This window comes from Stomoxys calcitrans, chromosome 1 (assembly GCF_963082655.1).
Source record: "Stomoxys calcitrans chromosome 1, idStoCalc2.1, whole genome shotgun sequence".
NCBI lineage: Eukaryota > Metazoa > Arthropoda > Insecta > Diptera > Muscidae > Stomoxys > Stomoxys calcitrans.
Genome location: NC_081552.1, coordinates 224964575 through 224980083, shown reverse-complemented (window position 1 = coordinate 224980083; position 15509 = coordinate 224964575). Strand labels below are relative to the sequence as shown.

Sequence of the window (15509 nt, the reverse complement as noted above, 5' to 3'; positions counted from 1 at the left end):
AGGTCCGCCTATGACGCTGAACGCCTGGGTTCGAATTCTGGCGAGACCATCAGAAAAAACTTCCAGCGGTGGTAGCCACGATAGAATCATTCACTGTACCATTGGCATGTAGAAGTGCTGGATAACTGGTTGACATTCACAGAATAGCCACTAAGGTGGGTTGCGTCCAGTGCCTCTGGGGGCGATGCGTTATTCCTCATCGAAGGGATAAACAGCCCACAGGTAATGGTAATGTGGGAATCTGTTGCCAGTTTGCCAGCGCTCAAGGATTGCATGGTAACCACATAGGAAACGATAGAATCTTTCACTGTACCATTGGCATGTGGAAGCGCTGGATAACTGGTTGACATTCACAGAATAGACACTAAGGTGGGTTGCGTCCAGCGCCTCTGGGGGCGATGCGTTATTGGATGTGTGCCGTACGCATCGCCTGCCATATTCACATATTTCAAAGACTAGTAGTAGACTAGACTAGGGACTCTTACATGCTTTCTTTTTTCTCCTACAGTACCTGGGGCCAGTATTGGCCTCTCAATTTAACTCAACATTATGAGGGGTTACCAACTCAATTATACCTAACCTTGCCTCTATTAAAAAGGCTTAAAATTTCGATTAGAATCACTTCACGGAAAATGTTGACTTAGTGGTGGCCTTTCTCAAAATTTGTACTGAAAGTTTGACACATGGTGAATGTCAAATTTCAAATGAATGGCAGCACAAAATTAACCTCTTGATGGGCGGTCAACCGCTTAGTTCTCAAAATCTTTGGCTAAATTTCAAATTTGGTTCAAATTGTGCACCCCAAGAACTACACCTTAAATGTGTGTTTGCAGTGTTCTTGACAGAATTTACGGAGTGAATCTTTTTTTAAGTTTTTTTTCTTTACTTTATTCCCTTTCAAACTCAACGAATATTTGCCAATTCTATTGCACTTCAAATCCCATTCATTATCTTCAAACACACACAACACCTAATGCTCATTATTCTCCACTGACTATGTGGTTCATTTTTCAAAAGTAGCCCATTTGACTTGTTTTGCTGCTAATTGTTAATTGAATATTATTTACCATTTCATAAACTCAAATGGTGAGACGTGCACAAAAACACTTTGTTTGCGAATAATCCACTCTACACGTGATCGGAAAATAATTCACAAAATTATTTACCTTTTCTTTGTACTGTCATTTCAGTCAAAGTGTTAGTTGAACTCACGAAGAGGTGGAAACCAATAACCAAATGGAAAAAACTAACAAACCGACAAAGTATAGGAAAACAAAAGTAAGAATCCTAAACTAAAAGACAAAAATAGAACTAAATCAGAAACCAAAAAAATGTATGGCAGTAAAAATAATATAAACATTGTTGGTTGATGTCTACAGCTAAGAGCAAAATTGTAGCAACAAAATAATTATAGTAAGAATTATTTTAAATAATAATCCATAAGAAGATAAGGGGGGTGCTCTGCTTGGCAATTTTCTGCCTCATTAAAACAAACAGTAAAATGAAGGGTCTGGATCACCCTAGAGATTTGTGAGATATTGAAGGAGCTGCCCAAACTTTAAAATGGGTCGTACGAATACTTAGCACAGTTGGTAAAAGTCATAACAAAACATCTCATACAAAATTTTAGACAAATTGAATAAGAATTGCGCCCTCTTAAGGCACAAGAAATCCAAATCCGAGATCGATTTACTTAGCAGCTATATCAAGTTATAAACCGATTTTGATCATACTTAGCACAGATGTTGGAATTCATAACAAAACACCTCATACAAAGTTTCAGAGCTCAACAAATAAGCTCAGCAGATGACTTTGTAGGGGAGCCACATCAGGCTATGAAGCGATTTGAACCATACTTAGCATAGTTGTTGAAAGTCACGACAAAAAATATGATACAAAATTTTAGCCAAATCGGCTAGGAATTGCGCAGTCTAGAAGCTGAAGAAGTCGAGATCGGAGGTCTGTTAATATGGGAGCTATGTCAGACTATGAAGCGATGGACCATATTTTTTTTTTCACGTAACCAACACGCAGGGTATGTCCCCTATATATGGAGTGCATTGCGTTGGCAATTAGGAAAGTTAAGGGTTGGAGGGAGGGAAAGAGGGAGTAGTGTTTATTGATATTAGTCTGAAATTTCTGAACGTCAATGTCGGTGGGAAAGACATTAGCTGGAAGTCGAATGGTTCGGGCAAAAAATTAATTTTCTCGGTAATGCATGGTCCGATCGACTGGCCAATCGTTTACAAACGGATGTGAGTTCCTGGCAAGTCTTGTGTTTCTGGTGTACATCCTAGCGCCAGGTATAAGAAGACGAATATCCCTGGAACACACGCCATGAAAATAACGATAGAGCAATACAACGCTACCCACATTTTGACGCTACCCACATACTGTCCCCAATCAACACCATCGCTCTCCGTTGAACCCGGTCAAGTGGTCAAGGATGATTTTGGAGCTCCTGCCCATATATGAGAGTTATATTCCTTCCTCGGCCCGATGTTGGTAGTATAGATATTGATAGGATCAGAAGAGGTGAAATATTTCTTGCACCGCTTAAGAAAGCCCAAATACTTGAATGCTTCTTTCGACACTTCGAATACCTGTTTTGACCAATGGACATCACATTGTACAATATCTTCATGCCCAGAACATCAAGAGCATCTGACTGCTCAATATCTATAGCGTCGATAGATATCGACGATTGAAGTGGGTCAGTGAATCGCTTGTAATTCAAGAAACAGCACGGCGTCTTCTGTGCTTTAAAGTCTACTCTGTTCATTCTACCCCACTCGAAAATGGCCAACAAATCCTGTCCACAATTTCTTGAGGACTGGGCCTATGGTCGAATGAGTATGAATGACACAGACTACTGTCATCAGCAAATGAGTAAACTGGATTCGAAGTCTGACCCAAAAGATCGTTAATGAAAATAAGTAAAAGGGAAGGGGAAAGGACAGAGCCTTGTGGCACACCTGCGGTCAATGTATACTCATCCGATGAGAACCCATCTACAACAACTCGCGTAGTGCGATCTCTGAGAAAGCTCGATATAAATCGAAAGAAGTTATTACCGACACCAAAAGCGACAAACTTTGATAAAAGTGTACCGTGCCAGAGCCTATCAAATGCCTTGAAGATATCCAGGGCCACGACCTTACTCTCACCAAACTGGCGGATGGAGCGACTCCATCGTTCCAACAGAAATACCATTAGGTCTCCCGTACAGCGATTTCCATATTGTTTGTCGCTAAGAGGGCCATTGGACTCTAAGTATCTGACAAGATGATGGTGGATGGAGCGACTCCATCGTTCCGACAGAAATACCATTAGGTCTCCCGTACAGCGATTTCCATATTGTTTGTCGCTAAGAAGGCCATTGGACTCTAAGTATCTGACAAGTTGATGGTTAACCATACTCTCCGTAACCTTGGAGAGCGCGGAGCATATCGCAATTGGCCGGTAATTCGCAGGGTTGTTCGCCTCACCTTTCTTGGGGATGGGCTGGGCGTTCGCAACCTTCCACCCGCACGGTAAGCAAGGTTGAAAAGGTTAAGCAGTGGAAGAGCAAGCGTCGGAGAACACTTACAAAGGACAAATGTCGACATACCGTCCGGTCCCGGAGATTTATTAACGTCGACATCCGCAACGATCCTTGTAACTCCACGTGTTTGAAAGAATATCTGAAGCATCAAACTAGGTACACCATCAATCACGGGGAGTGGTTGATTGCTAAATGGCAAGGAAGAATTTCCTGCAAACATTTCAGCCAGTAGATTAGCCTTATCAACTGGGTCAGTGAATATCTGATCATCCTTAACAAGAGTTGGGAATGCCGATGGGTTGCCCTTTACACTTATTACGACTGACCAAAAGCTCTTGCTTCCTCTCGGAAAAGCAATAACTTTGGCACGAAGACGCTGTTCGTAAAGAAACTTTTCTTGTCTAGGTACTCTGGCACAAGAAGTTCTTGCCTTTTTGCTTAGCATTTCGGCATTTCCCGAAAGGCTTAGGGTTAACCAAGTTTATTGAAGGCAGTTTTCAGGCCTTCGATTTAGCTGAAATTTCGCATGACGTGTTTTATTATGACTTCCAACAACTGGTTCAAATCGGTGCATAAACTGATAGAGCTGACCTATAAACTGATATGGGGTCTTGACTTCTTGAGGCACCAGAGGGCGCAATTCTTATCAGATTTAACTGAAATTTTGTATGACGTATTTCGTTATGACTTCCAACAACGGTGCTAAGCATAGACGTGTTTTATTATGACTTTCAACAACTGTGGCAAATATGGTTCAAATCGGTCCATAACCTGATATAGCTGCCATAGAAACCGATTTTGCATCTTGACTTCTTGAGCCACTAGAGGGCGCAATTCTTATCCGATTTAGCTGAAATTTTGTATGACATATTTCGTTGCGACTTCCAATAACTGTGCTAAGTATGGTAGAAATCGGTCCATAAACTGATAGAGCTGCCCTATAAACTGATCTGGGGCCTTGACTTCTTGAGCCACTAGAGGGCGCAATTCTTATCTGATTTGGCTGAAATTTAGCATGACTTGCTTTGTTACGACTTCCAATAACTGTGGTAAGTATGGTTCCAATCGGTCCATAAACTGATAGAGCTGCCCTATAAACTGATCTGGGGCCTTGACTTCTTGAGCCACTAGAGGGCGCAATTCTTATCCGATTTCGCTGAAATTTTGTATGACATGTTTTGTTGCGACTTTCAACAACTGCGGCAAATATGGTTCAAATCGCTGCATAAACTGATAGAGCTGCCCTATAACCTGATCTGGGGTCTTGACTTCTTGAGCCACTAGAGGGCGCAATTCTATCCGATTTAGCAGAAATTTTATATGACATGTTTCGCTGCGACTTTCAACAACTGTGCTAAGTATAGCTCAAATCGGCCCATAACCTGATATAGCTGCCCTAGAAACCGATTTCGATTCTTGACTTCTTGAGCCACTAGAGGGCGCAATTCTTATCCGATTTAACTGAAATTTTGCATGACATGTTTTGTTGCGACTTTCAACAACTGTGCTAAGTATGGTAGAAATCGGTGCATAAACTGATAGAGCTGCCCTATAAACTGATCTGGAGCCTTGACTAGAGGGCGTAATTCTTATCCGATTTAACTGAAATTTTGCATGACATGTTTCGTTATGATTTTCAACAACTCTAGCAAATGTGGTTCAAATCGCTCCATAACCTCATATAGCTGCCATATAAATCGATCTGGGATCTTGACTTCTTCAGTTTCTAGAGGGCGCAATTCATTTTCGATTTGGCTGAAATTGTGTACAACGGTTTCTCCCATGACCTTCAACATACGTGTCAAATATGGTCTGATAGCCTGATAGACCTCCCCTATAAACCAATCTCCTTAGTTTACTTTTAGAGCCCCTAAAGGGCGCAAATTCCTATTCGATTTGGCTGAAAATTTACACAATGACTTATTTTAAGGTCTCTAACATTCAATTCAATTATGGTCGGAATCGGACCATAACTTGTTCTCTTTAGCAGTCCACCAAACTATTGAGGCCTAAGTAAGTATTGGTCTAATCATGCTCTTGTAGAGCCATTGGACTATCCTCGGACTCAGGCCCCATTTCGAGTGTACGGCCCGTTTACATGGTGCCCAACATCCAATAAAGTTTCCTATACAAGATCACTCCTAAGTATTTGACCTTGGCAGATATCGAAATCGTTTTGTTGAGGAAACGTGGTGCGTCAAATTAGCCCACCTTCGCCTTCCTCGTGAACAGGCATATTTCAGTCTTCGTTTGGTTTACATTGAGACCCTTGGGTCTAGCCCAGTCATATGCCATACGCAAGACCTTTTCAGCTACCTTAGATCACTTTTAAGTATTTGACCTTGGCAGACATCGAAATCGTTTTATTGAGGAAACGTGGTGCGTTAAATTGGCCCATCTTCGTCTTCCTCGTGAAGAGGCATATTTCAGTCTTCGTTTGGTTTACATTGAGACCCTTGGGTCTAGCCCAGTCATATGCCATACGCAAGACCTTTTCGGCTACCTAAGATCACTTTTAAGGAATTTGACCTTGGCAGATATCGAAATCGTTTTATTGATGAAACGTGGTGCGTTAAATTGGCCCATCTTCGTCTTCCTCATGAAGAGGCATATTTCAGTCTTCGTTTGGTTTACATTGAGACCCTTGGGTCTAGCCCAGTCATATGCCATATGCAAGACCCTTTAGGTCCTTCTGCATAGTTGGTTCGAATCCTTACCCTAAGAAGTATCATAACATCATCTGCATGCATGCATAGCAGACGGGTTCAAATCCATCCTCAGTCAGCATCCGTAATAGGTTATTTATGTTGGTCACCCAAAGGAGTGGCGATAAAATGCCCCCTGTGGCATGCCCTGTAGCACGTTCTTCCTTATATTTATGTCATGGGAACCGCGCCTAGCTTTATTCTTTAGAAATTTAGCATGATTTCCACAGACAGACAGACGGACGGACGAATGGCTAGTTCGATTTAAAATGTCAAGATGATCAAGAATATATATACCTTATTATGGGGTTTCGAACAATATTTCGGAACAGCAAAGTCAGTATTAAACCTTCCTATGGTGGAGGGTGTAAAAAATAATACTGATTACCCCATTATACGAAAATTTCCATAGACTCAAGCAAATGTAATTAAGACACATTTCAAGGTCAATAGTTTTTAGCAGTCGTTTAGATGGCATTAAAATTAACTGTATTGAACTTCAGCGCATGTTATTGTTGTTCTCTTCTGATTTTCTTGCTACCATTAATCACAACTGCATTGATATTTACATGCATTCAACTGAAATTGCAAATAAGTGGGGAGACCTGCATCAACAGATAATTAATTAAGGCTGCATTTTAAGTGATGTTCTCATACAGAAAAATTCCAACTACGTCTGCAGCTCCGGTACATACGTAGTTAAAATGTTGATGTGAGAATGTTGGGGGATATTTTCAAATCATGGATAATTACAAGCTTATTCAAAATTAATCCAATATCTCAATTTGGCAGCATATTGAGTTTCAGATTTCTTTTCTATGCTCATTTGGTGTAGAAAAATAAGATTTTCATCTACTCTAAAATCATTTTTTTTTTTTAGTTACTTTTAAACACATGTGGAATTTTTTCCATATCATATGTTTACCCTTATTTCTCCTGTTGCATTATTTGGACTTGGTTTTTTATGCCATCATATGCCAATTTTGTGATTAGTTATCATCTCTTTCTATGTTTTGGTTTACAAATCATGTGAAATATGATGATTGGCGACCATACGGGTTGGCTCATAGGCCATGCAGCTTTCAAAGCATTTCGAAATTATGACCAAAAGCAGAAGGCAGACCAAAGCCAATGCCTATGGTCAATACAAAGCATGTGTCTGCTTTTATAGGCACAAAATGAGGTTTATATCTTGTGTTTTTTTTTTAGCTTACTTGAATTTAGGGTACATTTCCTAATTTGATTAGATTTTGTTCTAATGTCTGCGTTTTTACAAAGCCAAAGTTCTTTTGATTAGAAATTTTCATTTCCATTAGATATCGTTTTACATGTTTAGAAAATTTCAAAAACAATGTCCAAATAGCAGGTCGTTGGAAAGTCGACAGTAACGCTTTAATATTTAAAACACTTGTAATTGACAAAAAACCTATAGGACAAACATTTCCAAGTCATAATTTAACCGGTAAGGAAAGGCAAAAGTCGGGTGGAGCCGACTATATAAAACCCTACACCTGCCCTACAATTATAAATTCGGAATCTGAACCAACTTTTTCGAACAGATCGTTTGGAAATTGTTGTTACTACGGCCATTTAAGGGCAAATCGGGCTATACATATATATGGGAGCTATATACAAATCTGAACAGATTTTGATAAAATCTTGCATATGTGTTAGGATTAGTAACAAAACAATCCGTGTCAAATTTTGTGCAGATCGGTTAAAAATTGTAGTAACTACGGCCATTATAGTGCAAATCGGGCAAAACATATATATTGAAGCTATATCTAAATCTGAAGCGATTTTGATGAAATCTCGGAGGTAGGTTAAGACTAATATCAAAACAATCCGTGTCAAGTTTTGTGCAGATTAGTTGAAAATTGTAGGAACTACGACCATTTAAGTGGAAATCAGGCGATACATATATATGGGAGCTATATCCAAATCTAAACCGATTTTGAAGAAATCTTGCATATGTGTTAGGATTAGTAACAAAACAATCCGTGTCAAATTTTGTGCCGATCGGTTGAAAATTGTAGTAACTACGGCCATTTAAGTTCAAATCGGGCGATACATATATATGGGAGCTATATCCAAATCTCAACCGATTTTGATGAAATCTCACAAATATGTTAAGATTAGTAACAAAACAATCCGTGCCAAATTTTGTGCAAATCGGTTGAAAATTGTAGTAAGTACAGCCATTTAAGTTCAAATCGGGCGATATATATACATGGGAGCTATATCCAAATCTAAACCGATTTTGAAGAAATCTTGCAGATATGTTAAGATCAATAGCAAAACAACCCGTGTCAAATTTTGTGCAGATTGGTTGAAAATTGTAGTAACTACGACCATTTAAGTGAAAATCGGGCGATACATATATATGGGAGCTATATCCAAATCTGAACAGATTGTGAGGAAATCTCACAGATATGTTAAAATTAGTAACAAAATAATCCATGTCAAATTTTGTGCAGATCGGTTGAAAATTGTAGGAACTACGACCATTTAAGTGCAAATCGGGCGATACATATATATGGGACCTATATCTAAATTTGAACCGATTTTGATGAAATCTTGCAGATAAGTTAAAATTATCAACAAAACAATCCGTGCCAAATTTTGTGCAGATTGGTTAAAAATTGTGGTAACTACGGTCATTTAAGTGAAAATCGGGCGACACATATATATGGGAGCTATATCCAAAACTGAATCGATTTTGATGAAATCCTGCAGATATGCTAAAATCAGTAGCAAAACACTCTGCGTCAAATTTTGTGCAAATTGGTTGACAATTGAAGTAACTACGGCCATTTAAGTGGAAATCGGGTATAACATATATATGGAAGCTATATCCAAATCTGAACCGATTTTGAAGAAATCTTGCAGATATGTTAAGATCAATAGAAAAACAACCCGTGTCAAATTTTGTGCAGATTGGTTGAAAATTGTAGTTTCTACGGTCATTTAAGTGCAAATCGGTCGATACATATATATGGGAGCTATATCCAAATCTCAACCGATTTTGATAAAATCGCACAGATATGTTAAGATTAGTAACAAAACAACCTGTGTTAAATTTTGTGCAGATTGGTTGAAAATTTAAGTAACTACGGCCTTTCAAGTCGAAATCGGGCGATACATATATATGGGAGCTATATCCAAATTTGAACCGATTTTGATGAAATCTTGCAGATATGTTAAGATCAGTAACAAAACAATTCGTGTCAAATTTTGTGCAGATCGGTTGAAAATTGAAGTAACTACGGCCATTTAAGTGAAAATCGGGCGATACATATATATGGGAGCTATATCCAAATCTGAACCGATTTTGATGAAATCTTGCAGATATGTTAAGGTCAATAGCAAAACAACCCGTGTCAAATTTTGTGCCGATTGGTTGAAAATTGTAGATACTACAGCCATTTAAGTGCAAATCGGGCGATATATATGTATGGGAGCTATATCCACATAGGAACCGATTTTGATGAAATCGCGCAGATATCTTAAGATCGGTAACAAAACAACCCGTGTCAAAATTTTGTGCAGATTGGTTGAAAATTGAAGTAACTACGACAATTTAAGTGAAAATCGGGTGATACATATATATGGGAGCTATATCCAAATCTGAACCTATTTTGATGAAATCTCGCAGATAGGTTATGATCAGTAAAAAAACAATTAGTGCCCAATTTTATGCATATCGGTTGAAAATTGTAGTAACTACAGCCATTTAAGTGAAAATCGGGCGATACATATGTATGGGAGCTATATCCACATAGGAACCGATTTTGATGAAATCGCGCAGATATGTTAAGATCAGTAACAGAACAATTCGTGTCAAATTTTGTGCAGATTGGTTGAAAATTTAAGTAACTACGGCCTTTCAAGTCGAAATCGGGCGATACATATATATGGGAGCTATATCCAAATTTAAACCGATTTTGACGATTTTGCAGATATGTTAAAATAAAAAAAAAACAATTAAAGCCTTCCGATCGAAATATCCATTTCCGAACCTACAAGGTGTATATATGATCTGATCGTCGCAAAATTTGAAGACGATTTAACGATGCCCGTGGATCTGTCCACCTGTCCGTCCGTGTGTCCGTCAGTTTTAATCACGCTATAGTCTTAAAAAATTGAGATATTGTTTTGAAATGTTGCACAGATTCGTATTTCTTCTATACGCAGATTAAGTTCTTGAATAGGCCAAATCGGCCTATATTTGGTTTAGGGTCTGAAGCCCGTAAAATCCGCAATTTTTGTTCGATTTCACTAGGGGCCCCCATATTCCAACCAAATGTGGCCCATATCGGACAACATCTACATATAACTGCCTATATGACCGATATGCCGTTTTAGAGTCTTAAGCACGACCGTTTTTATAAGCGGGTCGTGCTATGGATCGCATTTGGTGAGTTCTTTTTCCCGATTTCTCTTTTTAGGCCAACAAAGGAGAAAAGAAAACAATTACTATGCTATTGGAGATATATCAAGTTATGGTTCGATTCTGACCACAATTGAATTAAATGTTGTAGACCATAGTAGAAGTCATTGTGTAAAATTTCAGCCAATTCGAGTAAAAATTTCGCCCTTTAGCGGCTAAAGAAGTAAAATTGCGAGATCGATTTAAACGGGAGCTGTATCAGGCTATAGACCGATTCAGACTATATTTGGCCCGTAAGTTGAAGGCCGTGGGAGAAGCCCTTGTACAAAATTTCAGCCAAATCAGATAGTAGTACGCCCTCTAGGGGCTCAAGAAATCAAGATCCTAAATGGATTTATGTGGCAGCTATATCAGGTTATGGACCGATATAGCAGGCTCAAGAAGTCAAGAACACAAATGGGTTTATATGACAGCTATATCAGAATATGAACCGATTTCAACCATACTTAGCGCAGTTGTTGAAAGTCATAACAAAACACCTCATGCAAAATTTCAGACAAATCGGATAATAGTTGCGCCCTCTAGTGGCTCAAGAAGTCAAGACCCCAGATCGGTTTATATGGCAGCTATATCAGGTTATGGACCGATTTAAACCATACTTAGCGCAGTTGTTGAAAGTCATAACAAAACACCTCATGCAAAATTTCAGACAAATCGGATAATAATTGCGCCCTCTAGTGGCTCAAGAAGTCAAGACCCCAGATCGGTTTATATGGCAGCTATATCAGGTTATGGACCGATTTGAACTATTATAAGCACAGTTGTTGAAAGTCATAACAAAACACCTCATGCGAAATTTCAGCCAAATCGGATCGTAATGCGCCTTTTAGTAGCTCAAGAAATCAAGACCCCAGATCGGTTTATATGGCAGCTATATCAGGTTATGGACCGATTTAAACTATTATAAGCACAATTGTTGGAAGTCATAACAAAACACCTCATGCAAAATTTCAGCCAAATCGGATAATAATTGCGCCCTCTAGTGGCTCAAGAAGTCAAAACTCCAGTTCGGTATATATGACAGCTATACCAGGTTATGGACCGATTTGAACTATTCTTAGCACAGTTGTTGAAAGTCATAACAAAACACCTCATGCAAAATTTCAGCTAAATCGGATAATAATTGCGTCCTCTAGAGGATAAAGAAGTCAAAACCCCAGATCGGTTTATGTGGCAGCTATACCAGGTTATGGACCGATTTATACCATACTCAGCACAGTTGTTAGAAGTCATAACAAAACACCTCATGCAAAATTTCAGCAAAATCGGATAGGAATTGCTCCCTGTAGAGGCTTAAGAAGTCAAGACCCCAGATCGGTTTATATGGCAGCTATATCAGGTTATGGACCGATTTGAACTATTATTAGCATAGTTGTTGGAAGTCATAATAGAACACCTCATGCAAAATTTCAGCCAAATCGGATAGAAATTGCTCCCTGTAGAGGCTCAAGAAGTCAAGATCCCAGATCGGTTTATATGGCAGCTATATCAACACATGGACCGATATAGCCCATTTACAATCCCATACGACCTACTCTAATAAGAAGTATTTGTGCAACATTTCAAGCGGCTAGCTTTACTCCTTCGAAAGTTAGCGTGCTTTCAACAGACAGACGGACGGACATGGGTAGTTCGACTTAAAATGTCATGAAGATTAAGAATATTTATACTCTATGGGGTCTTAGGCGAATATTTCGAGGAGTTACAAACAGAATGACGAAATTAGTATACCCCCATCCTATGGTGAAGGAGATCGATTTACATAGAAGCAAAATCAATGCACAGATCGAATAAAGCCAAATTTAATAAAAGTCAGTTTTAAGTCGTGAGAGAAATCCTTGGCAAAATGTTAGCCCAATAAGACGAAAATTGCGCCCTCTATAGGCGCAAAATATCTTATATGATACATTCAGTATGGGATAGCTTATTTTTGATAAATTTTGCACAAAATTGAACTTTGCCGATAGTATCGATAGGATAAATATCAATCGATAGTCGGTCAAAAAATGAAATATCGATGGTATCGATAGTGCAATCGATATTTACCCATTCATCGTAATCGTAATTACCCCTTAATTTTGCCATCCTTTTACTACTTGTCAACATTTTATTTTCTTCCGGCCTCTTAAGACTGTTTCTCACAGTGTTCTTTAACTACTCTCAAAAGTGTTGCCTACCTGTTGTCGTTGGTTGAAAACGCGATTTCAAATTGTTCAAGTGATTCTGATGCTCACTGGCTATGACTGCGGCTGCCACAGCATTTGCCACTTGTTGCACCGCACTGTTGGCCGCAGTCGAGGAGGAGTTATCGCCAAAACTATTTGTGTTATTACTTGCATTACTGGAGGCGGTATTGTTATTGTTGCCACCACTACCACCACCACTGCCACCACCAGCATTGTTGCCACATTGTGCCATTGCACTGGCACCACCATCACTGGAATTATTGCCAGAACTATTGTTGGTGCTTGACGAGCTATAGTTGCGTTGATAATGAGCATTTTCATTGTAGAGTCGCTGATAGCAGGACAGTGAGGGTATGGACCACGAATTGTTGGTTTTGTAATGGAAATTACCGGTACCGAATATGGAATGTGGATTGGTGGCTACGGCGGCCGCAGCAGCAGCAGCGGCAGCGGCTGCAGCAGCATTGGCGTTCGAGTTGTTAGCGGCTAGATTTTGTTGTAATGTTTGACTAAGGGCTGTGGTTAGTTGATGATTTTGATGCTGTTGTTGTTGTTGTTGGTGCTGTTGATGCTGTTGTTGCTGCTGCTGATGTTGTTGGTGCTGTAGGTGCAGCTGTTGCTGTTGATGATTATTGGCTAATGTTTGGCTATGTAAATGCTGTTGCTGTTGTTGATGATGGTGCTGACTTTGTTGTTGTTGTTGTTGCTGGTGCTGCTGTTGCTGACTTTGCTGGTGTGAATGATGTTGCTGCTGCTGTTGTTGGTGATGCTGTTGTTGCTGCTGCTGCTGATGTGAATGATGTTGCTGCTGTTGCTGATGATGCTGCAAATTTTGCTGGTGTTGTTGCTGTTGCTGCTGATGTTGTTGCTGTTGCTGGCTTTGCATATTCTGCCATTGTCCGCTGTTATTGTTGCTGTTATTATTTGCCCCACCACCACCGCTACCAGCCCCACTATTTCTTGAGTTTCCCATATTACCGGCCGATGATTTGGATGATTCATTGCTGGTCATGCTGCTGCGAGTATTATCGTTGCCACTATCGCTACTGCCACAATTTCCGGCCGCTGCAGCGGCGGCCACCGCTTGAGAATTTAAATGCTGAAAGTATTGATTTAGAGCTGCTGTACTGCCATGATCCTGGAAAAATCCACTGCAGGACGACGAGGTCTCTGAAGCCATATTGGCAGCGGCAAACAAAGACAACTGCCCAACCAGGCTTCAGTGGTTTATGAAAACCTGCTGTTCTCCGAAGACAATCGCTCACTCTCAATTCACTTCACTTCACTTCGGTAAGGATATTTTTTCACTTTTCCTGCACTTTGTTGTGGAGTATTATTATTGGCCCCTTTAGGTATGCAACACTTTAAGTTCCAAATAATGGTAAATCTTTAGTAGCCACAACAGTTGCCAAAATATCATGAAGGATCTTAGCATTTTAGTATTTTAAAAGATATATGAAATTTGGTTGTTTCTTCTGATTTGAAAAAGATAATAATTGGGGTTTTCTTTTTTTTTTAATTAGACACTCACTTATTTTCGAGCGGTCGTTTTGAGTAGGTGTGTAAGTGATCACCACCGTTGGGGCTTTTCTAAATTATTTCCAATTTCTTACTCCGAATTTTAGCCATTAAGTGAATAGGATTTGACATCTAAAAATGTGTGCTTTTATTGCCAAAATTTTATTAATAAAAAAAATCTTTGGGTATATTCTATTAACGAAATAATTTTTGAAATAAAAACTTGGAGATAGGTTCTGGTTTCGAATCAAAAAAACTTCCAATTTAGGTGAGGTGAGGTGAAGAGTATGGGTAATGGTAAAAAAAACATGGCAAGAGTTAACATGGAAAAGGTCTGCACTCTTTATTAGGGAAACAAGTAACAACGTGGTGCTAAGTTCGGCGGGCCGAAACTTGGGAACCCACCACCATGGATTCCGTAAAACATAAATCAAATTGAAGAACATAATCTTATTTAAAATTTCTGCCAAATCAGGCAATAATTAAAGCTTCTAGGATCGAAAACGAATAATCGAGAGATCGGAATTCATGCAAAAGCACTCCGTGCGAAATTTCAGCGTATAACAAATGCGGCTTCCAGGGGCTTAAGAAGTCTAATCGGCAGATCGGTTTATATGGGCCCTATATCAGGTTATAGACCGATTTGAACCGAACTAGGCACACTTGTTGAAAGTCGTAACAGAACACCATGTGCAAAATTTTAGCCAAGTTGGATAAAAATTGCAGCTTTCAGGGCCCAAAGATGTAAAATCGGAAGATCGCTTTTTATGGAAGCTATATCAGGTTATAGACCCCGGTACGGGGTAATTATGAGCACCGCACAGGCTGGCAGCTGGCTGAGCTCCGACTTGTGTGATGTTCATCGTTATCACGGAAACTTAGCTGAAAGGTACCGGAAGCGTCCACAGGCTGCGCGTAGTGGAAAGCTTCGATTTTATGCAGAGTAGCTGCAAATGCGGCCGCGTACAGTCAGCGATTTCGAGAGGAGAGTCACTCACAGTGAGGGGTCGGGTGGCATTGGCTCTTAATTAGATACTGAGTGCCAATGGTACTCGAGATGACAAGGCGAGTTATTGGCGCCTTCAAATAACCAATGACTAAATCCA

General features: G+C 39.6%; 1 protein-coding gene across 7 annotated transcripts in view; it reads right to left on the bottom strand.

Moving 5' to 3' along the window:
- LOC106082934 (putative uncharacterized protein DDB_G0286901) overlaps positions 1-14548 on the bottom strand; it is a 146408-nt gene extending 131860 nt beyond the window's left edge. For 6 of the 7 annotated variants that reach the window (XM_059362132.1, XM_059362144.1, XM_059362158.1 and 3 more), the window contains exons 1-2: positions 14417-14548; positions 12877-14360 (exon numbers count right to left, since the gene is read on the bottom strand). In XM_059362132.1, coding sequence (XP_059218115.1) covers positions 12877-14065 — 1189 coding nt within the window. In that variant the 5' untranslated portion in view covers positions 14066-14360; positions 14417-14548. The remainder of the gene's footprint in view (positions 1-12876; positions 14361-14416) is intronic. The other variant, XM_059362137.1, reaches the window with a different exon arrangement.
- Between the last annotated feature and the right edge of the window lie 961 nt (positions 14549-15509).